Here is a 24,213-nt window from a genome sequence, read left to right as displayed (position 1 = left end):
ATGGATCAAGAAGATGTGGTATATATACACAATGGAATACTATGCAGCCATCAAAAGAAATGAAATCTTGCCATTTGCAACAACATGGATGGAACTAGAGCGTATCATGCTTAGCGAAATAAGTCAAGCAGAGAAAGACAACTATCATATGATCTCCCTGATATGAGGAAGTGGTGATACAACATGGAGGCTTAAGTGGGTAGAAGAAGAATAAATGAAACAAGATGGGATTGGGAGGGAGACAAACCATAAGTGACTCTTAATCTCACAAAACAAACTGAGGGTTGCCGGGGGGAGGGGGTTTGAGAGAAGGGGTTGGGATTATGGACATTGGGGAGGGCATGTGATTTGGTGAGTGCTGTGAAGTGTGTAAACCTGGTGATTCACAGACCTGTACCCCTGGGGATAAAAATATATGTTTATAAAAAATTAAAAAAAATAAAAAAATTAAAAAAAAAATAAAAGACTCCCTTATATAGTATGAAAAGGGAGCTAGTTGGCAAGGACCCAGGGTTCTGCTCACAGTAGGTTCTCTTCTAGATGGTGACATGGACTTGTGCAATTTTAAGAAAAACAGACCTGAATTTTTTTCATGTTTTTCAGCTTTATTGTAGCTGGGAAAATTGTGTCTTACAGGGTTCAAATGAGAAGCAATACATCGGTCTGTAGAGATGAGAAGCATGATTAGTAGAACAAACTGAGCTACCCGTTATAGAAATTTACTACTTAAGTGAAAATATTCTCAAATTTCTCCCCCAACTTACAACTTCAACTCTGTAGTTTGTGGTACTAAAAGTTCTCTTAGAGCATCTCTTAGAGCTATAATAAGATCCAAAGCAAAAGCCCATTTGACTTCAAAGAAATGTTTTATTTTGTTTTCCCTCCCCATTTGGAAGGATCATTTTTGCCTTGATGAAAATAATTCAACTCAAAAAGCTTACTCTTAAAAGAAAAAAGAAAAAGAGAGATACTTTTTTTTCTTATGTATTCTCTAGATTTTCTATTTCTACCAAGACTGGTCATTACTTTCACTCACTATAGCACTATATGAAAATGTCTTGAAAGAAGAATACAGGAAGTAGGGAGTAATACTAACTGTCTGTGTTCTAAAAACTTAATCATCAGTAAATTGAAGTCACTATAAGGATAAGAGCCCCAGACACTCTAAGTGTCTATTTCAATTCTTGGCACTGTGACATTTAGGGCATATTTGTTGTGTATAGGACAGCTTTGCTCTGATGATCATATGGTTAGTAGGGGAGATACACATGTAAAGCCTCTTCAAAGTCAACTGTTTTCTTTTATGTGCTTCCCTAGGGCCATATATATGTGCCTATTATGGAAGTGACTTTATCGTTAACACTTTGAGGGGCAAGTTATATCTTATTCACTTAGAATAGTGCCTAAGACACAGTGAGTACCTCATGAATATATGTAGAATAAAGATGGGGTGATAGGACGTGTCCATAAGTAAAACAGAAGGAAAGCTTTTCAGGCAGAGAATAGGATATGTGAGCAAAGCAGAAAGATAGAAAACTGTGGTTGAGAGATCATCACATTGTTCTGTTTGGTTAAAATTTGTGTGAAGAGGGCACCTGGGTTGGTTAAGCAACTGCCTTTAGCAAGTCCCACATGGGGCTCCCAGCTCCATGGGGAGTCTGCTTTTCCCTCTGACCTTCTCTTCTCTCATGGTCTCTCTCACTGTCTCTCTCTCAAATAAATAAATAAAATCTTTTTTAAAAAATCTGTGTGAAGACACTATATGAAGCTACAGTTGAAAAGATAGAATAAGTAGGATTTCAGAAATCATTGTCAAGATGAGGGGGTAGTAGATGAGCCCTCTCAGTGATGTTGAGCATCTTTTCATGTGTCTGTTGGCCATCTGTATGTCTTCTTTGGAAAACTGTCTATTTAGGTCCTCTGCCCATTTTTTGATTGGTTTGTTTGTTCGTTTGTTTTGATGTTGAGTTGTGTAAGTTCTTTCTTAAGTTTGGATATTAACCCTTAGTTGGATATATCATTTGCAAATATCCTCTCCCAATCAGTGGTTTGCCTTTTTGTTTTGTTGGTGGTTTCCTTTGCTGTACAAGAGCCTTTTCTTCCGCAATAGTTCCGATAGGTGATTTCACTTTTTTTTTTCTCTTGCCTGAGGAGATGTATCTAGAAAAATGTTTCTATGGCTAATATCAAAGGAATTACTGCCTATTTTTTTTCTAGGAGTGTTATGGTTTCAGGTATCACATTTAGATCTTTAATGTGTTTTGAGTTTATTTTTGTGTATAGTATAAGAGTGGTCCGATTTCATTCTTTTGCATGTAGCTGTTCAGTTTTCTCAACACCATTTGTTGAAGAAACTGTCCTTTGTTCATTGCATATTCTTGCCTCCTTTGTCATAGATTAACTGACTGTATAAGTGTGGTTTCATTTCTGGAGTCTCAATCCTCTTCTGTTGACCTATGTGTCTGTTTTGAGGCCAGTACCATACTGTTTTGATTACTACAGCTTTGTAGTATACCTTGAAATCGGAGAGTATGATACCTCCAGCTCTGTTCTCCTTTCTCAAGATTGCTTTTGCTATTTGGGGTCTCTTGTGGTTCTATGCAAATTTTAGGATTATTTGTTTTAGTTCTGTGAACAAAAAATGTTGGAATTTTGATAGGAATTGCATTAAATCTGTAGATTGCACTACTCATCAGAGAAATGCAAATTCAAACCACAATGAGATATCACTTTACACTTGTCAGAATGGCTAAAATCATAAGCACAAGAAACAATAAGTGTTGGCAAGTATGTGGAGAAAAAGGAATTCTTGTGCACTGTTGGTAGGAATGCAAATGGGTGTAGTCCCTGTGGAAAGCAGTATGGAGGTTCCTGAAAAGATAAAAGGAAAAGTATCATATGATCCAGTAATTGTACTAGTGGATATTTACCCAATGAAAACAAAGTTACGTGTACCCCTATGTTTATTACAGTATTATTTACAATAGCCAAGATATGGAAGCACCAAGTGTCCATGGATAGATGAATGGATAAAGATACTTTTTTTGAAAAAAGTAGAGGAGACCATTCTGTTGTGAAAAATTGAGTTTGAGGTGCCAGTAGAACCTCCAGATGAAGATAAGGCAATCTAAGTGGAAACAGGATGGGACGCATAGGAGAGCTGGGTTGAGCTGGAGCAAAGACATTGGGCAGCCAGTGCACAGAAGGGGGTGTGCAAGCAGGGATCAGATAAAATTGCTGATGGGGAGAGGGAGGATGAGGAGAGCAGCACAACAACTGAGGATAAAATCTCAGGGCTTGAAAGGGAATTATGACCACAGCATGAGAGAAAGAGCAGTGAGGGCCACGTGTCATGGCGCCACGCCAGCAGCAGTTGTGCCTGGGCAGGGGTGTGGAGCGCAGTGCGGGACGCAGTGGAGCCCTGAGTTAGGGTCTTGCTCTACCACCTGCTAGCTGAATGAGCCACGTCTAGTTACCTGAGCTCTTGGGCTCTGGGGTCCTTACCCGCAAGATGGGACTACGCCTCAGTAGTTGCTGTGTTAATTTTGTTATTAAAAGCAGTCTTTAAATAATACCTTAAAATCACTCTCATCTATTAAAATAACAAGAACCAATAAAATGGAAGATTTGGAGTTATCTGTATTTCTTATGTATGTCAAGCAACAATATTGCAAAGTATAGTATTTTTAAAATGTCTTTTAACCAGGATAAGATTGAAGACTTAGGAGTATTTGAATTACATGTTTTAGAAAGGAATACGCTGTCTTTTACCCATCATCTTCTGAATGAAGCTTTTGGAATTTAAGTACAATTCACTGTCCTATCAAGCGTAATTTTTGGAGCATCTGCTGTATATCCACCATTTTCCTATCTCTTAACAAGTCAAGAAACAATAAATGTTGGCAAGGATGCAGAGAAAAGAAAACCCTCTTACACTGCTTAATAATGAACAAATCTTGACTTGTTAATTTTAGCCATCCTGACTGGTATGAGGTGGTCTCTCATTGTAGTTTTGATCTTTATTTCCCTGGGCATCACAAATACCCTTAACAACACTAAGATCCTCAGCTTCTGAGGCAATCTTGAATTTATAGTACATAAATTTTCCTAGTACAACCTATTGTGATTTTCCCAGTACATTTTGTTGACATTTCTGGGAGAAGCAAAATCACTATTATTTTCTTGGGAAACATTTGCAAATGTCTGTCTCAGAAAATATCATGCTGTATAAAATTAATTTTTCCACGTCTCGCCATCATTGGTAAAATGCATTTTAAGTGGCATTTTGATGTACTGATACTTCCCCTTTCCATTAGAAAAAAAGAACAATAAGAAACACCTTTTCTTATCCTTTGTATTAGGGTAACACATTAAGAAAAATACTCCTGAATCGCTACTTTAAAGGAGACTATGGAGTTGGTCCGAATGGACACCTCTCTGGGACCTACTGCAAATCTGCACAAGGGGCAGGTAAGACCAGTTATTTTCTCATCATTCTGAGATTCTGGTCACATGTGTTCACACTGGGGTTATGCTAGCATTTTACTGAAAATAGAACAAAACAAAAAATTCACTCAAAAAATACTCTTAAAAGCCATTGTACAAAAATTTGCATTCAAAACACAATTGGTTTGAATATCTAATTTTGCTCTTTGACTCTGGAAAACAGTAAACTACGTAAGTTTTACCCAAGTTTTACTTACATAAGTATGTAAATTAAGGACAAAAATAAGGCTAGTTTTCTTTTTCTGAAGTATTTATTATTAAGAAAAAACACATGGAGTTAATTACAGGTGTCATACATTGAATAGAAAGCTATGTTTTTGCAAACTTTTGACATTTTTAAAAAATCCCCTAGATTCTATTATATTTAATGCTGAAGAGAAAAAATTCCAAGGATAAATAATATTCTTAAGGTCTAAGAATTTCAAAACCTTATGTGTGAATAATGTCTGAAAATTAAGGGTTTTGTTTTTTTTTATCCATTTTCCTAATCACAGGGAGCTTTTCTGGACAAGATTCAGATAAGATGGGGATATCAATGTCAGATATTCAGTGTCTGCTGGATAAAGAAGGTGCATCTGAACTTGTCATTGATGTTATAGTGAACACCAAAAATGACAGGATTTTTTTGGAAGGCATTTTACTTGGCATTGCCTTGCTCGAAGGAGGAAATACACAGACTCAGGTATCTTTTTATCATGATGAGCATTATTGGTTATTTGTATCTCTTATTTACTTGTCCTAGGAACCAAGGAACATGATATTTTTTTGCTTTTGACTTCTCATGACTATCCGAAAAAAAAAAAAAAAAAAACCACCCAACAACCCAACAACCTTGTGTCACATTTTCCTTATAAATGTATTTGATTTACCATAGAAACTACAGACCTTCACAAATTATTCAGTGAAGCAGAACATTCCTTAGAAGCTTCCTTTCTGACATTATACCAGAAATTCTGATTTGTTTAGGGAAATTTTAGGTCTACTTTCAACTGATAAAAACAACATTTTGACTAACCTAAGAATTAAACGTAAAAATAAATAAATACATACATGCCTCCCACCATCTTTGGCTTTGTAATGGATTTCAGTGCTATCGAACAGCCCTCCCAGCACAGCCCCTCCCATTTACTTTTTTCAGAAGTTGAGAACAACAGCTTTACTTGATGCCCCAAATCTCCCAGTGCTTATTAACCAAATACCTCGGAGGGAGTGAATTTTCAGTGATCTGGAGAGAGAAGGAACATTTCTTTGCAGTTAAAAGCAGCCATTCATCTATTCCACATGCAGGCATCATCACCATTTCCAGAAGGCACCTGTAAACGCCTACCAAGTGCCCCTGGGCTCTGCCAACTCCCAAAGGCAGAACACCCTGAGAAGGGGGGCCTGAGAGCAGAGCTGGGGAGAATTTCCACAGAACACCCACCTTGCTTCTAGTCCCACCGCTTGCTCACCTGCCCTTTCTGCGTTTGTCTTGGTTGGAGAAGGAAACTCAGCTTGCAACTCGCTGGAAATTTCAGAATCCACTTTTCCTATTCAGGGCAAATAGCAGCCGTATCTATCTGAAAACTAAGAGAGTTCCTTTATTAATCCAGTAAAGGCAATGGACAACAGGAATTTCGCTAGATCCAGGAGCGGGGCCTTTACGAGGAAAGGTGTCAGGCACAGCAGATGTCACAGTGACCAGAAAACAAGTCCCAGACACTGATCCTGCAGAGTTGCAAAACATCATGAAAATTCTCGTGATATTGAAGCTACAACACAGATTGCTCTGAGGGAAGTTGGGGAAGTGGGTGGTGGAGGGATTTGTGTGGGTTTTCTTGGAACGGCTCTTGTCTACAACCACATATCCAGTGGGGACGTTCTAGAGAAATTGTCTAGGCAACTACATAATATGAGAGGTAGATTATTCAGAGGGTAGTGAAGGATTTTTTTGTTTTTGATCTCTTTATAGAGAGATGTAGTTAAAGTGCTTTCTAGATTCCTGTTACTGGACCACAGAGAGGGTCATCAGATGAGATCATCTTGGACCCTCCCTACACGTTTATGTTTATTTATGTCCTCATATCATTGTGGAATAAACCAGCTTCTGCCAGAAACTGCCTGTTCCACTTTCAAACTCCTGACAAGCTCCCTGCCTCCCTTTAGAGCCCAAATACCTTTCAGTCTTTTTATCACATGGTGTTTCTGTGGCAGTTATCACTGGTTACTTATTTTTTTGTCTTTGAAATCTTTTTTTCCCCCCATTTTTAAAATAATTGTTATATTCAATTAGACAAAATATAGTATACCATTAGTTTTTGATGTAGTGTTCAATGATTCATCAGTCGTGTGTAACACCCAGCGCTCATCATAACACGTGCCCTCCTTAATACCCATCACCTGGCTACCCCATCCCTCACCCCCTCCCCTGTGAAACCCTGTTTATTTCCCGGAGTTCAGAGTCTCTCTTGGTTTGTCTCGCTCTCTGATTTTCAACTTAGTCCTTGGGACACCATTCTCTTCTCATTTTACCTTCTGCCATTTCTTCTTAGCCTTCTGTGAAAGCTCCTCTTGATCTATTTAACTCTTGAATCCTGACATCTCTCACATTTCTTTGGGATCTCTGTTTATTTTGCTTGTTCCTTCAGCCTGACCTCATTCATTTCTGCATCTTTAACTTTCATTCAATGCTGAGGATTTTCTCCACCCACTTGATGCACTTCTAGACTCTACATCCAGCTATCTTCCAGAACGTTTCATGGGATGTTCCATTAGTACCTTCACCTCAGTGTGTCCCAAACTGAATCCACTGTTGTTCTCCATTCACCCACTCCTGCTTTTACTTTGCCTCCCTCAGTGATTGGTGGTCCATCTACCCAGATATCTGGCTGGAAGCTGAAAGCCCACCTTGACCTCATCTAACTCACCCTCACTACCTTCCTGAGCATCTCCTTGAAGGCCATTCTGTGGTGATTCTGCCCTGTTCACAACTCTTATATCCATAGTCTGCTTTCAACCTCTTCATAGCCAACCCTCATTCCCAACCTTCTTATCTTTTCTTATTTTATCTAGGTCTTCTGGGAGGTATCCCTGATCCTGGTTTTTCACTTCTCCAAATCGTTCTCCACTCTGCCTCCAAAAGATACCTCTCCAAAAACACATGTTCTTCTCCTGCTTAAAGTCAGTCCGTTGCCCTATAAAGGCCCAAACTCCCTAACACAGTCCATAAGATCTTTCATGATTTCATCTCTTCACTCTTCATATTCTCCTTCCTTCTTCCACCTCCTCCCTCCCCCGTCCTCTCTCCTGTGCACCAGCTACCCTGAGCTCTTCCTAGTTCCTCCTATGTATCATGCTATTTCTCACGTTGCTTTCTCCTCTAGGAGGACCCAACTCATGAAGTTCCCTTGGAAGGCTTTGCCGATCCCATGTCGCACTCGGCAGAATTGTCTACTAGTTGTCGCATGCCCCTGCTGTATCCTGCAGAGGTCTTCAGTGGCATTTCTGCCGCTTGATGGTGCCTTTTCATGGATGTGTCAGGCTTGGTCTAGCAAATTATGAATCCTTAACAATTGAAACCACATGCTGGTCTTCTTTGTGTCCCATGCGTCTGACACCATGTTTGGCCCAATAAATGTTTAGGAGTGATGGCTGTATGAATGAATGGTTTGAATCAGATTCTAACCCCTTCACAAAGTCTTCTCCATCTGGCTTGAGCCTTGACAACCACTCCTTTATCTGAGCTCCCATACATTTGTTTCCTTAATATCCATTTGGCACTCTGCCTATGCTACTTTGTTTTGTTATTTGAATGACATTTTGCCTCTCTAGCTAAATTTCATCTTTTTCAAAGTGGATCATGTCCTAGTTCTTCTAGCTATATGCTTTATCACCATTCAGCAAATATTTGTTGATGAAATAGCATTAAATTATTTTTGTATGTGAAAGCCTTGTTTAAAGACGGGTTCTAACAATGTCATTTACTAGCCACCCCTATTTAAGTTTGTCAGTTTTCTACATCACTTTATATAACTCACATAGCAGCTATGTCTCTGGGAGGTCTAACCGAGGTCAGCCTAACTCCTATTACTTGCCCTTGAGCATTCTAAAACCCACTCCTCCTCAAGACTCCTGCCGATCCCCAGGGGCAGGGGGAGGGAGGTGTAGAGAGAGGTGGGGGTGGAAGGTGGTGGGGTGGGTGTTACATTCTCACAGGGCCCTTAGGCACTAATGTTTGACCGCCCTACTTCTGTAGGAATCTGATTCCCTTCTTTAATTTATACCACCCAAGCTACATAAGCCAGTTTATATTTTTCATGACACTATTGAAAGCAATGCCTGCTAAATACCAGGCACTGTGCTTTGTGCTTTCCATGCACTGACTTGGTTAATGCTCGCGACAACTGATGAGGTAACATGTGTTAACTCACCTTACCAGAGAAGAATCTGAGACAGTCTGAGCTCCTTACTGAGCTCACGTGGCTAGTTACAGATAGACTCAGGACTCGAACCCGTGCAGTCTGGCTCCAGGGTCTGTGCTCTGAGGCACTCTAAACATCTCTTTTCTTTTCTTTTTTTTTTTTTTTTTTTAAAGATTTTATTTGTTTATTTGACAGACAGAGATTACAAGTAGACAGAGAGGCAGGCAGAGAGAGAGAGGGAAGCAGGCTCCCTGCTGAGCAGAGAGCCCGATGTGGGACTCGATCCCAGGACCCTGGGATCATGACCTGAGCCGAAAGCAGCGGCTTAACCCACTGAGCCACCCAGGTGCCCCTAAACATCTCTTTTCTGAAATAACATTTTACTTCCTGACGCCTGGGAGATTTCGCTGACTGATTCACCCTGCACGGGTGCCCTAGGCTTATACCATCTCTCCAGTTCCTCCCTTCATTTTCCTTCTCTGCTCCCCTCTTCTGGTCCCCCATCCTTCTTGGGGGAAAGTCATTCCTCTGTCATACAGATTGTTGACCCATCACTGTTGGTTCCTGAAAAAACCTCAGAGTTTCCCCTTATACTCTGAAGCTTGTGAAAGCAGTTTCCTAATCAAAAACCATCTCTTTCACCAGAGAAATCCGTATGCTGCCTGTTGAGATTATAAACACATTTATATAAAACGTGCTTTTTATCTTTATTAAAGTCATACCGTTCAGCTTTGTAACGCCCTGGTTTTCAAAAGATGGGGGTCTGTGTAAGTAACCTGTTATTTTTTAGCTTAAGAGGTTACTTTAATAAATTTAATGATTTAGACTCAGAGAATCTAGATTTAAATCCTAGCTTTACCACTTACTAGTTTACGTAATGTTGGGCAAGTCATTTAGTAAACTTTATCATTTGATCTGTAAAATGGAAATAAAAATGCTTATTGTTTACCCCACAGTTGTACTGAAAGTACCAATGAGATAATGTATTTCAAGGCACTAAATAAATTATAAAACTTTGTTTTAATTGAGCCACAAAGTTCCTGTAACTTCCTCATTAATATATTGGAATCTCCTTTCTCACCTTCTAACCCGACTATATTGGAAATATTAGGGTATAAGCATCAGCTTAATTTGTGGGCCTGGAGAGGTCTGTAAGTGCTGCATTTATCCTTTGAATTAACAGAACCAGCTTCACTGTTTCACTGTTGTTGCTATGGTTACTGTGGCTTTTTGCCCTGCTTTCTTGAGGGGTTGCTAGCCTCCTGCTTAGAGCTTCCCCTTGTAGGTATGAATCCGACTCCTAAGGCTTCATAAATTGCTCTGTACTCATACATTACCCATATTGAAAATTGCAGGACACGCATCCATTTCAAGACCTGATGTCATTAGAATTTATCTGCAAGTCCCAGGACCTCTGGGTCATGGTTCCTGACATTCTTTTAGCAAAGCCTATGTATAGGAAGCACACAAACCAAAACTGTCTGTTTACATTTATTGGATTATGGTTCATTGTACTGGATTTAGGAGTCATTGTTTTTCACATGTTTTCTTCACACTGTCTCTCATCAAGGTTACATAACTGTCTTTTAATCAGTACAGTCAGTACAGTTATTAGAATTATTATCTTTATTAGTTTTTTTTTACTTTATTTCTATTGTATCTATTGTGCCTATCCCATGATTTTCATATTGGTAATGTACAGTTTCCCCACCCAGTACTTCCATCTTCTCTGGAGTGTATCACCTTTCCCATCACCTACCTCTTCTGGACATGTCCATAAGTCACTAAGCAGACAGGGATTTGGCAGGTATTTTCAAGGTTCAGTATTTCTGCCTCACTGTGATATACTTTATCATCATTTTGGTGTGGAATCCTTTCTGTATCATTATTCACTCTTCGAGCAGAATCCATTTTATACATTTTATGGCAGGCTTGTCCTAGACCCCATGCAAAGCAATGTAGCTAATGAAGTACCGAAAAAACTTAGTGCGTATCTATCAGTGGGTTCCTGTGAGTGAGGCTGCCATGGTAACACATTCTAAATTAAATGTACTGTAATTTAGATAAAGAGAAAAATAACTCTTTGTAACTCTGAGTAAACTCACATTTACCGAAACAGGAAGCTTATTGGATTTGTGGCTATTTTCTACTCTAGGTGACAGACTCAGAGGGCAGGGATTGTGGTAGATTTTCCTTTTTGCTCTATCCCTAGTAGTAGCCAGGGCCTGGCACATAGTAGGCATTCAATAAATACGTGTTGAATCGAGACATGAGTTTATAGTAATGTAAAAAAAAATCAGAGAACTCTTTGGATCAACTTCTTACAATGCCCTTGTAAATTTTTCAAATAAAATATTCAGCAAGGATGAATGAAATAACACGAAAATATATTGGATTTTAGTGGAAAGTGCTAAGCAAATACAAGCTATTATTAGTGTATGCTAAATAGTACAGGAGACTGGAAAAAGCTGCTAATTTATGAAATAATAATGGGCAGCACATTAAATGTGTGCTTTCATCCGTGATGTTTATGTTTATTTCAAGCATGCAAGCACTCTTTTTCTCCCCTTGGGTATTAATATCTTAAAATATGTTTTCTTACAGTATTCCTTCTACCAGCAGTTGCACGAACAAAAAAAGTCAGAAAAATTCTTCAAAGTTCTCTATGACCGAATGAAGGCTGCCCAGAAAGAGATAAGATCAACAGTGACAGTTAATACCATAGACTTAGGTAACAAAAAAAGGGATGATGACAATGAATTGATGACATCTGGTCCACGAATGAGAGGTAAAGAAATATTTGAGTACTTGGGGGTATAGAGAGAACAGGAGGGCACACAACTTCTAAGTCTTGCTGATCTTTGTCATCGCACTTACCTTGGTCTCACTGTCCCAACTGTGGTTCCATGTGTGGAGCTCCGTTCTTAAATTATCATGGCCACAGGGTTGACCTTGAAACAGCTGTGCAGGACCAAACTCAAACAAGGGATTATCAGAGCAAAGTAACTAGTGACATGAAAATGTTGGCTTTATAGTGGAGTGCACAGTAAAGAGCCAGTTGCCCAAACCTTTGGAGCATTGGTGAAGTCCAAACTTTAAGAATAGAAATTACAAGGGTTTCTGGGTGGCTTGGTTCGTTAAGCCTCTGCCTTTGGCTTGGGTCATGGTCTCGGAGTCCTGGGATCAAGCCCCACATCCAGCTCTCTGCTCAGCGGGGAGCCTGCTTCCTCCTCTCTCTCTCTGCCTACCTCTCTACCTACTTGTGATTTCTCTCTCTGTCAAATAAATAAATAAAATCTTAAAAAAAAAAAAGAAGAATAGGAATTACAGTACCATACTTTAATGAAAGATTCTTGATATTTGGAATAAAAAAGTCATTGACGAAGTTAATATAAATCACATAAACATTAAGGTTTTGAAGTTTGCCATATTTTCCCCACCTTCTTGTATTCAAGAATTCTGGTATTTTATATTTATCAGAAAGACACAAGCCCTTCTAAAATGGGCAAAGCATTAACATCCTTTTTTTAATGTCCTATGCAAATTTCATATTTTAGTTGCTACTTCAGATTATTTGGGGGGAAATTGTTGCACCTTGTGTCAAGTGATTTTTAATTCAATTGTTAGAGAATTTGGGAACTAGTTGTCTTGTGTTTTAATTAGCAAAAGGAAGTTCCTTCAGAAATAAATAAGAGTACTGTTTGATTTCAGTAAGAGATTCATCATTACTTTTGAAAGAGGGAATGAAAGGGCAATTAACAGAAGCTTCTTCGGCGACATCCAAAGCATACTGTGCCTACCGAAGGGAAATGGATCCAGAAATAGACATTATGTGTGCAGGATCGGAAGTGGGAAACGCTGAGGAAAAGTCTGCGGAGGAAGTCACGATGAGCCCTGCGATTGCCATCATGCAGCCCATACTGCGGTTTCTTCAGCTGTTGTGTGAGAATCACAACCGGGAACTGCAGGTACTTGTTCTAGTTTGTGTAAAAGCTGAGAAGACAGCCTGTGACTGTAGGTAACTACGTTCAAATAAAACTAACGGGTCCTTTAGAAGAGAAAATAAAACCGATAGTGCTCTTCTGAGTTGGGAAGAAACATTTGCATCTAAGTGAAGAAAAATGCGGAGAAAACTCCTTTATGCGTGAAAAAAAAAATCAGGCTTGTGTATGATCGTCCATTGCAGCCTCAACTCCTATCTTTTTAGCCTCAGTTAGGGTCATTGAATCCTAGTGTTCTGGTATTTGTTGAGGAAGGTCACATTTGCCTCATCTATACCTTTCAGAGTTTTGTGGGTCTTTTGTTTTGTTTTGTTTTTTTAAAGATTTAGTTTATTTTTTGACACAGAGAGAGAGATCACAAGGAGGCAGAGCAGCAGGAAGAGAGAGAAGGGGAAGCAGGCTCCTTGCTGAGCAGAGAGCCCAACAGGGGGCTCGATTCCAGAAGCCCGAGATCATGACCTGAGCCAAAGGCAGAGGCTTAACCCACTGAGCCACCCAGGCGTACCCCTTTCATAGTTTTTAAATTTTTTTTAAAGATAGATAGATAGATTGATTGATTTATATTTTTGAGAAGAGGGGGTGGGGCAGAGGGAGAAAGAGAGAATCCCAAGGACTCTTGCTAAGCGCCGAGCCTGATGTAGGGCTCCATCTCAAGACCTTGAGATCATGACCTGAGCTGAACCCGAGAGTCAGATATTTGATCAACTGAGCCACCCAGGCTCCCCTGCCTTTCATGGTTTTATAGCTACAGGCGCTTTCATCATTTCCAGCTCAATTCATATATCTTGCGTGAGATACAGACTCTGTTTCTACATCTCTATTAGAAACAGTTAATATAGAAGTGGATGTTTTAGGACAGTAAAGGTTGATACCTTTGTAGATGAATATAGTCCTGGTCTTACATCTTCTTTGGTACATTTTTCTTTGTCAAACAGCTGGACTGAGGAGTACCCAGGAATTTCGGGCTTTTGTTTTTTGCATTATTTGCGTGCTGCTTACGTCACCATGGCTTAACGACATGGGAGGTGAAATCGTCTGTAAGAGCACATATCCAGGATGAGGGAGAGCAGAGTTTGAAGCTGTGTTCTCTAGCTAGAACCTAGAGTGCAGGTATTCTGAGTTGGTAAGAGATGGTAGGTTAATACAAATGGAATTAAATATCCTCTAAGGACATAAGAAGCTCAGGACGTCGTGAATGGTAGAAACTATAGGTTTTGTGGACTACCCCATCACAATGTGGAGAGGGCTGCTACAGAGCTGCGGCAGGCAAAGGCCAGAAGTATTACTTCTGGAAGGAGGACACTGGAAATGCACCTACCTGCTCATCCTGGTCCGTGTGGTCTGTCCATGTAGGAGATAGGTGGATAGTATCTGATAAAAATATTTTTCTAATAGGAGTATGGGATCAAACAATTTGGGAAATGCTCCTATAAAATAGTTTTGAGGCTCTCAGGTGACTGAGTTAAGCAGCCAACTCTTGGTTTTAGCTGGGGTGGTGATCTCAGGGTTGTGAGATGGAGCCCCACATCGGGCTCCACACTCAGTGGGGAGTCTGCTTGAGATTCTTTCCCCGTCTCTCTCCCTGTCCCCCTCTGCTACTCCCCCCGACTTGTTCGCTCTCCTTCTCTCCCTCTCAAATAAGTAAAATGAAATCTTTAAAATACTTTTGTTTTAATAGACTAGGTAGTAGAATCATTCACAATAGCTATTATGTAGAAGGAACCCAGTGTCCATTGACAGATGGATCTACAAAATGTGGTATATGCATACAATGGAATAGTATTGAGCCTCACAAAGGAAGGAAAATATGCCATGTGCTACAACATGGATGACCCATTATGCCTCAAGTGAAATGAGTTAGTCACAAAAAGACAAATACTGTGTGATTCGATTTATATGACATACTTAAAGTAGTCAGAATGAGAGAGAGATGGAAAGTAGAGTAGTGGTTGCCAGGGGGAGAGAGGGAAGAATGAAGAGTTGTTAATTGGTATAGAGTATTAGTTTTATAAGATGAAGAGTTCTAGAATCAGATGATGGTGATGGTAGTTCAGTGTTAAGAATTTATGTAATACCACTGAGTGGTACACTTAAAGATGTTTGAGAAGGTACATTTTATGTGTATTTTGCCATAATAAAAAATTGGAAGGCACCTGGGTGGCTCAGTCAGTTTAGCATCTGCCTTTGGTCAGGTCATGATCCCAGCATCCTGGGATTGGTCCTGTCTTCTCCCTCTCCCACTCCCCCTGCTTGTGCTCTCTCTCTCTCTCTCTCTCTCTGTGTCAAATAAATAAATAAAATCTTAAAAAAAAAAAAAACTAAAAAAAAAGTAAGTGGTGGAAATAAATTCAAATAAGTAAATTAAATAATAAATTCAATTAATAAAAATAAGTAATAGATAAAAATAAACATTTCCCCTCTCTGCTTACCTTTCACTAGATTTACTCATCCAAAGAAATTACTCTTAACAGATTATACTTCCTTCCAGGGACTTTTATGCACATAGAAGCATATTAATCTGTAAATGTAAAATCTTTTTGAAAACTCAGATTATGTAATGTTCCTCAGATTATGTGATGTTACTTTCCATTTAGTAATACACCTTATTACTAGATTTTGTTTATATTAGTACATACTGAATTACCTCATTTTTATAGCTTTGCAATATTCTAATGTTTGGATATACTGGTATTTGTTAAATTGGTCACATTATGACAGGTAGATATTGTTTCCAGTTTTTGCTATTATAAGAAGTGTGCAGTAAATCTTTTTGTAGTCATGTGTGTGCATCATATATAGAGATGTTATATATTGCATATATATATATACACATATGTGTGTGTGTATACATATATATATAAATAACTTAGGAATCAGAACTGTATGTTAAATGAATATTTTAATAGGGGCTTCTAAGTTGCCCTCCACAATGGTTGTATCATTTATTGTTTGAAGCGGTACTGGTTGTGAGGGATCATTTACTTGAAAATTGCTTCTCTCCCTGATGAACTTCTTTCTAGCTTCTTTTTTCCTTCTCCTTTTCCTATTATTTATTTTTTGCCTTTTCTGTATAGTTTTGAGGTAATGACATTGTTATGAACTATACTGATAAATTTAGATTCTTGAGGAAAAAACTGGAAGCTTTTTTCTTAAACCTAAGGGAAATTTAATAAATGTGAACACTTTCTTATAAAGAGCAATTCTATTCCACATTGCCTTGGGGATATTTTTGAGTCAGAAAAACACACATAGTGAGAGAGCTGAAAGCAATTAGCACAGTGATTTCTTTTAACTCCTCAGGTATATTTTCTTTTGCTTTCAGAACTTTTTGAGGAATCAAAACAACAAAACAAATTATAACCTCGTCTGTGAGACCCTTCAGTTTTTGGACTGCATCTGTGGAAGTACCACGGGTGGCCTGGGCCTTTTGGGTCTCTACATCAATGAGAAGAATGTAGTACTGGTCAACCAGACTCTGGAGAGCTTGACGGAATATTGCCAGGGCCCATGCCATGAAAATCAGGTAACCGTGAAAGCAGTTCTTCACGCAGAAGTATTCATGACTAATTAGCAAAAGGATCAAACTGGTGAAGGAGCCAAGCTTTGTCCACATGTAAAAGATCTTTCTTGCTTTGCCAGATATTTTTACTCTTCTCACGAAACATACAAAGACTGAATTCTGGACTAGTAAATACTATGCCCTATTTTTATTTAATTTTATCATAAAAGAAAATTCCCATGAAAATGTTCCAGATATAAATCAGACCTACCGAAAAGAGTGAAATGTGTTTCTTCACCGTTGCTCAGTTTTCATCTTTAGTGACTCTTTCTCAGGATTTGTGAAACACACTCCCTTTGGCTTCTACCACTCCATTGTGGTGTGTCATATATATTAGTCTCCTTTAGACTTGCAGTAAACCTATGAACATTACAAAATAGGTCTTATTGCTCCCATTTTGTGGAAGAATATGTTCTGACCCAGAGATGAAGTGATGTCCCACAGCCTCGGAGTGAAAGAATCAGTATATTGTAGAGCCATACTTAAAACTCAGGACTTTTGATTGGGTTTAAGTAGAGTGCTCTTTTGACTACATTACGTTTTCAAGGGTAAAATTTTACCTCTCTTCCAGAAGGTTTGCCTGATTCCATTTTCTTGGACATCAAGGACATAGAAGACAGGACACTTGAGGGCATAGAAGATAAGACACTTGAGCTAGTCAAGAGCGGGTAGTCACCTGAGAGTTTGTTAATTGACTGTTCACAAACACTTAAGTGTTATGGGGCTATCATTGCGAGCATGGATTCAGCCTGGAAGAAAAGAGTTTTCGAGTGGTAAACATCTCTGGATATAAATCTTAAAGAAGCCATCAAGACTGAACATCGGTGCATAACATAGAAAAGAAGTGTGTGGGGGGGAAACAGGCTGCTTTTCTATTGCAAATTATGAAATATGCACACACACGTATAAACAGGTACACACATATGCATGCCTAGGTATGTAGAATAAAAACTCAACATTTATTGATGTAAAGAATTTGTTGTGAGGATACTGCCCCCCTCTGTAATGTGCATATTACCCAGTAAAGGAGGTAACAGATTTTACCCTAGGTTTTCCTGGATTATATTTCAGTCTCCTAGGGTAATGATACAAAGAAACTTAACTGTGGAAAGTTGAGGAAAAATATACAAATTTGGAAACTTGGTTTTGTTGTTGGAAAAAACATGTATATCTATTTTATTAAGCACGTATTCCCCACTTTTGGTCTTATAAAAAGATGAAATTGAGTTTTAAAATTAATTTACTAAACTAAGCTCTAAAAGTACAAACCTAATAATAAAAAAACCAATAGTAATAAATAATGATAATAAACATGAATCCCTCATACTCTGAAAATATAGTTTATTTGAACCCCAACTTCTGAAAATATGTGGGAGAAAAGATGGTTACCAGAAAATTCCAGAAATGATCTGCAAATTGATTCCCTCTAAGTCTAGCAAGTATCTTAATAATCAGAAGAACCTCAGGAAATGTGGAAGATGGATGGAAGACACCTTTCCTTTGTGTCCGGGGAGTAAAAAATTCTTTGTGCAAAGGGAAAAATGAAGCCCATTCTGAAAGATAATGGTTATTTCAGAATTACGTTGAGTTTACTCTTTCTCTTTTAACTCACCTGGTTTCCATTTTTGGGATCCATTGATACTGGCTGCTACATCATAATGTGTGGTTCCACAAATTCCAACCCACAGGTTTCTGATGCTCAAGTTCTATCCATTGCATTAAGTTCAGGATCCTAGCACAATAGACCCTAGCCTTCAAAATACTGCTTATCTCTCAGGATGTTTTATAAACTTTCCCCAAGTCAGGTCCTTCTATAAATCACTCAGGTTGAAAGACTCTGCAGAACTTGTCTTCCACCACCATACCAGACAGATGTCCCCAAAATAATAGAAGGCTCCTGTCTTCCTTGTCTGCTGCCCCCAGAGGTGCAGTAGCATCATGTGCAACTCACTCAATATTAAGTAGCAGCTGAACTGATAAGCCCTATCAGTGCCAATGACATTGACATACCACAAACATACCACGTGGACACTCCTTTCCTAAAGAGGAATATTCTCTTAGCCAGGAGAGATCAGATCTTAAAATTCTGAATTTAAGACACTAACTTTTCTATTGGCGGGTATATTAGAATTTGTTGTCTGAAAGAATATTTAACTTCAGTTTTGAAGTTCTTTGAAATTCTATAAAAAATGGTTCATTTTAAAAATCTCTATTTACACACATTGTCTCTTTCAGTGTCCTGCATTCAAAGCCATTTAATCAATACTAATCAATTAAAAGATTTATTATGAAAGAATAAGTCAAATTTAAACCCTTGACTTAATCTCAAAGTTAAATCTTAATTCTGTTTTAAAAGTCACTAAGGTGATTGTTCTTTTATGTCAGATGATGTCTAGCACTTTTATGTTGTAAGTAAAACGTTGTTCGTAAACATTTTGTTTTCCAGACGTGTATTGCTACTCATGAATCAAATGGGATTGATATCATCATTGCTTTGATCCTAAATGACATAAACCCTCTGGGTAAATATCGAATGGATCTGGTGCTCCAACTAAAGGTAGACTAAATCCACTATTTGGATGGCGGGGGTGACATTTTCTATATAAAACTTCATTTCAGAATTGGCTCTGAATCCTCTAGTAGCTCTTGTAAAAACCCAGGTATTATCATCTGTTCAGCTAATGAATTGACAGAAAGGGAGAGTGAAAGTACAATGTGCACTAAATCCCTAACAAAAGTCCAATAAGCTTTGAGGTAGTATCAGTCAAGGGTACTTTACTGAAAGTTCTTTTAAGTAGCCACTTTGTTTCACTATTTCTCTTTGTTTTTATTGTATACTTTTTATTATACAGAAGAAAAAATGTGTTAAACATTCATTATGCCATATATTTTTAATTCATCTAGACTACAGAATCCTATCTAGCAAGTCACAATGAATTAGACCATGTAAAAGAAGGGCTGCATTTTAGTGTCATGGCTCTCTTCTCTCAAAAAGCTGGTTTCTTTTACATAAGAATTGTGGTTTTTGGTCAAATACTATTAGCAGTGTTTACACTCCCTTGGAGAAGCTGCTTTAACTTAAGCTGTGTGCATACTTCCCAGTAGTTCCATTTATCAGAGCCTAGGAAGAAAATGACATTTTAAAAAATTTCTTCAACTTTTTCTTTAAATGGAAATAGACAAATGAATATACACAAGAAGCTATATAAATAAATCCCAAACTCAAAGGCATGATATTCAATACAGATGAATTAATAAAGATCACATTACTGTGTTTAGTGTTAAAGAGGTAAAAAAGAAAAAACGGTTAAATATAATTTTTCTGTAAAGATAGGTCCGTCCAGTATCAGAACAAATATTTTTTTTTTTTTTTGAGGGAGAGAGAGTACACATGCATGAGTGGGGGTGGGGGTGCAGAGGGACACAGAGAGAGAATCTTAAGTAAACTCTGCGCTGAGCATGGAGCTTGTGTGGGGGCTCAATCTCAGGACCCTGAGGTCATGAATTAAGCCAAAAGCATGAATTAGGCACGTAACCGACTGAACCACCCAGGAGCCCCTAGCAAATACAGTTTAATTAAATTTTGTATCAGTAAATTTATGGCCAGAGAGAATAGAATTGTAGATCTTGTTTCTAAATGTAGATTAGATATGTAATGGAACGCACATATGTCTCTTTTATGTGAAGATTGTGCTAGGGGCTCCTAATAAGCAAATGTTTCTTTTCATAGACAAGGTGAATTTTTATTTTTTTACTGTTTTCATTGGCAATATGTATAAGCCTTGAGTCTTTCTGTTCATAGAATAGAACTAAGGTGATCCTTATGTCGATTGAATTTGTGTCCTTTTCCCCATGAGCATTATGTTTTTATTAGTGAAGCCAGCCTCGTCCTATATGACAGACAGCTTCAGCTGAGTTACTAGAAAAATGTTTATTTCCCCTTAAATTCATCTTTAATCACAATTCATAAAGAAACAACACATAGAAGCCTTGGCCTTTGGCTCTTTAAAACCTTTATTGGCCTAAAAACTACCTTTAAATCTCATTTTTATTTGGTATAACTTAATGGAGAAAAATACTGAGTGATTGATTGATTGATTTGAAAGGGGGAGGGGCTGAGGGAGAAGAAGAGAATCACAAGCAGACTCGCTACTGAGTGCAGAGTGGGGCACAGGGCTTGATCCCACAACCTTAAGATTATGACCTGAGCTGAACCCAAGAGTCAGTATTAAAAAAAAAAAAAAAAAAAAAAAAAACCAAGTGTACGCATACAGATTATTTACAAATCCAAACATATGTAAAAAACTAAATGATGGGGTATTACTTGAGAGTATGTAGATAGTTTTAGCTATTTAATGAAAATGCTTTTTTGAAAAAGGACTATTTAAAATTTCATTTGTTACTAATCACTATTTATGTATATGTTTTTGAAATGTGATGTTGGTTAAATCAAGGTGTATATAACATACCAGGTAAATGGACTTGACTTGAAATATTTAAAATATAGTCTTCTACTTAAAGAACAAGGCATGTGTGCCTTTCCCAACAATCTGTGAAGCTCTGTATATAATGGCCAATATGAGAACAACGCTTTTAAAACAGAATAATATATATTGCCAGATTTTAGGAGGCTTCCATGGCTAGAATGCTTTTAATTATAAAATCTCTGTAACATCAAAGAGTAACTCATATTAAAAAATGCTAAATTAAGGTTTATTTTGTATCATTCATCCTTAAATTTAATTGTTTAATCATTTATACTTTCATTTAAAATTTTAAGTATATTTAACTCTGCATATTCATTTATTGTGAAGTCTTATGCATTTTTTCATGCATATGTCTTGTTCTTTAACTTTTAATTTACATTTCATGACTAACCTGTGACTGCAAAGTTTTGAATTTGTAAATAGGTTTTTTTTTTTAAAGGTCTCTGGCTTCCTTTGGAAGAAAATCTTCTATTAACACCAACGCACACATTTGATTTCTTAGTGTATATAGGTTCTTGTACTTTCAATTTGATTCAGATTTGAGGTCATTTACAAGATTTCTATTCTTTGAAGATAGTGTGAAAAGATTGGTTGGAAAAAAAATTGTATCGCCAATTGGATGTATTTTTAAGCTATTATGTATTGGGCCTCCTAAATGAGGTTCATTAGAGAATACTGTTCATGTTGCCAAGGTTTGAGCTTTGAGTTCTGTGGGGTCAGTTCAGATTACTCTGATTACTCCACTAATCGTGGAACCTTGTTATTTTAGGTATGTTGTTTGTATAGGGTGCTACATTACAAAAATGGATTTTAGGATTGATGCAAATCTGCAAAAATTGAAAATGAACCATAAAAAAATAATGCCACTTCCCTTACAAAATACTAATTTTTTTTTTTTCAGGATGGGTCTATGACATTGTTACCATCATCACCAGATATCATTGCTTCTAATATTAGTTTTAAAGATAATCTTTAGGCTGCAGTCCTAAAAGAACAAAATAGTTGGATAAAATTTGGTACTAAGCTACTCAGTCAAGTTAATTTGTACAAATTTAACACAATTTTTGTGATGAATGTCTACATATATCAGACAGCTGATTCAATTCAAGTTTTTTTCCTACAGGATGTTAATTTTGAGTCACTGAGAAACATCTTAAAGACATTAAATGTTACTTTTCTTGTGCTCCTATCAAAGATTGTGTGTGGCACTTGAGATTTTTATCTACGTAAATATTGCAAAAACACTGTAGAAATATGTCCCAGGTAACTTTTTATCATTTCACAGTTTGCCATAATTCTGGGGCAGTGCTATTGAAAACAGTGTAAAGAAACATCTTTCCAAATGTTGAGGATATTGTGCTTTGTGTGATAAGACTTTGTATAATTCTTTGGATTATAAATCAACTTTATCAGAAATATTAATAGTATCTACAGGTTAAATGTTTGAGAATATATGCTTATAAAAGAACTGGAAACATCAAAGACAACACAGACTATTTTTAGCCTCTATTAAACAAAAGAAAATATTGTTTTTCTATAACACAGATGGTAAACATGTTGCATATTACTGCCGAATAGTGAGACCAGTAAATTATTACCAGTAAATTCTTATTTTTACTTCTAACTCATGAATTTAAAATTTTATAGATTAATACTCAGTAATTATTGCTCATATTTATTAAAAATTTTGATATGGTAATACATATTCATGTTTTGCACAAAAAGCAATTGTGCTAAGTTCTTTAAATTATATACCATTTCTGTAAAGTACATCATTGATACTGCTTCACATTACCATCTTGTAAAATGGCATCAAGACAATGTCTATTTAGAAAATGGTGATGGAAAATAATGTATTTTAAAGCATTATATATAAGGTTTTGATTTTGTATTGAAAACAGCCTTTCACCAATATTTAAAATATCCTTTGGAATACAACTCTCATGACTCATTTTTTTTATTTTGTGTTGACAATGGAATAAAACCTTCTATATTAAAATGTGAACTAGCCAAATGAAATTAGCAATTTAAAGTTGTGTTTGTTTGTTTTTTTAAAAAATGGTCCTGGTAATATCAATTAAAACAAACAGGGATAGTTAATCCATGAAATAGGCTTTGCCTGTGCATTAACTCAATCTGTATCTCTAGAACAATGCGTCTAAGCTTTTGCTGGCCATTATGGAAAGCAGACATGACAGCGAGAACGCGGAAAGAATTCTTTTTAACATGAGACCCAGGGAACTGGTAAGAAAACTTTTTTTAAAAAAATATTTTATTTATTTATTTGACACACAGAGAGAGAGAACCCAGGTAGGCAGAGAGGCAGGTGGGGGAGTGTGGGGAAGCAGGCTCCCCACCAAGCAGAGAACCCGATGTGGGGCTTGATCCCAGGACCCCGAGATCACGACCTGAGCTGAAGGCAGAGGCTTAACCCACTGAGTCACCCAGGCACCCCAAGAAAACTTTTGAAACTGTATTAATAATGTTCAACCTAAAAGGGATGAATTTGCAGTATGCATGTCAGGGAAAAGGTGGCTTTTTCTAGTGGCTTCCACTACCTCACCAGGGCATAATGGCACATCACAGCTTACTTTTGCAGGTGACTCAGGAGGCCCCATCATGGCAAAGCCTGTGTGATTTGAATCCTTACTTCATTGGTTTTATCTTCTCTAAGCACTTTTCCTAATCAGATTGTCACATCTGTTATACTATGTGAAAATTCTTTTTTTGCCAGAAAAAAAAAATAAGTGTGCTTTAGTTTGTGTATTGGAATATAGGAAAAAAGTGTCTAAAAAAATGTTTGTACTCCTCAAAAATTTTATTTATACCTCTTTCTGAACAATAAAAATAAGACCAATTCCTTTTGAACTTGTTTCTATCAGTGAAATGTTGTGCCATGCTTGGCCTAAAGGAAACTATATGAAGACTTGATGGGGATTCTGCAGAGATCTTCTTATTGTAGAAGTTATATTTTTCTCCTCAGGTACATGGAAATTAGGAAGTAATATCAGCATGCTAAAAGCACTGAGTTTCTTTTTCTTTAATTTTAATTCCAGTGTAATTAAAATACAGTGTTATATTAGTCTCAGGTACACAATATAGTAATTCAACAATTCCATATATCACCCAGGACTTGTCACAACAAGAGCACTCCTTCATCCCCATCACCTATTTTACCCCATCCCCATCCCCACCTCCCTTCTGGTAACCATCAGTTTGGTCTCTATAGTTAAGAGTATGTTTCTTGGTTTGTCTCTGTC

The 24,213-nt window shown here is 37.5% G+C and overlaps 1 protein-coding gene and 1 long non-coding RNA gene across 2 annotated transcripts in view; one reads left to right on the top strand and one right to left on the bottom strand.

Annotated features, from left to right (window-relative positions):
* ITPR2 (inositol 1,4,5-trisphosphate receptor type 2) overlaps positions 1–24,213 on the top strand; it is a 502,139-nt gene that overhangs the window by 333,503 nt on the left and 144,423 nt on the right. The window contains exons 38-44 of the mRNA XM_059185826.1: positions 4,362–4,470; positions 5,001–5,188; positions 11,511–11,694; positions 12,618–12,874; positions 16,230–16,430; positions 18,913–19,023; positions 23,102–23,197. Of these exons, the coding sequence (XP_059041809.1) occupies positions 4,362–4,470; positions 5,001–5,188; positions 11,511–11,694; positions 12,618–12,874; positions 16,230–16,430; positions 18,913–19,023; positions 23,102–23,197 (1,146 nt within the window). The remainder of the gene's footprint in view (positions 1–4,361; positions 4,471–5,000; positions 5,189–11,510; positions 11,695–12,617; positions 12,875–16,229; positions 16,431–18,912; positions 19,024–23,101; positions 23,198–24,213) is intronic.
* On the bottom strand, positions 585–6,462 carry LOC131838938 (uncharacterized). The gene is made up of 2 exons (XR_009356750.1): positions 5,958–6,462; positions 585–2,871 (listed from the first exon to the last, which is right to left on the bottom strand). It is a non-coding gene; the product is annotated as an uncharacterized LOC131838938 (long non-coding RNA).

This window comes from Mustela lutreola, chromosome 8, assembly GCF_030435805.1.
Source record: "Mustela lutreola isolate mMusLut2 chromosome 8, mMusLut2.pri, whole genome shotgun sequence".
NCBI lineage: Eukaryota > Metazoa > Chordata > Mammalia > Carnivora > Mustelidae > Mustela > Mustela lutreola.
This window is presented reverse-complemented; position numbering and strand designations above follow the sequence as displayed.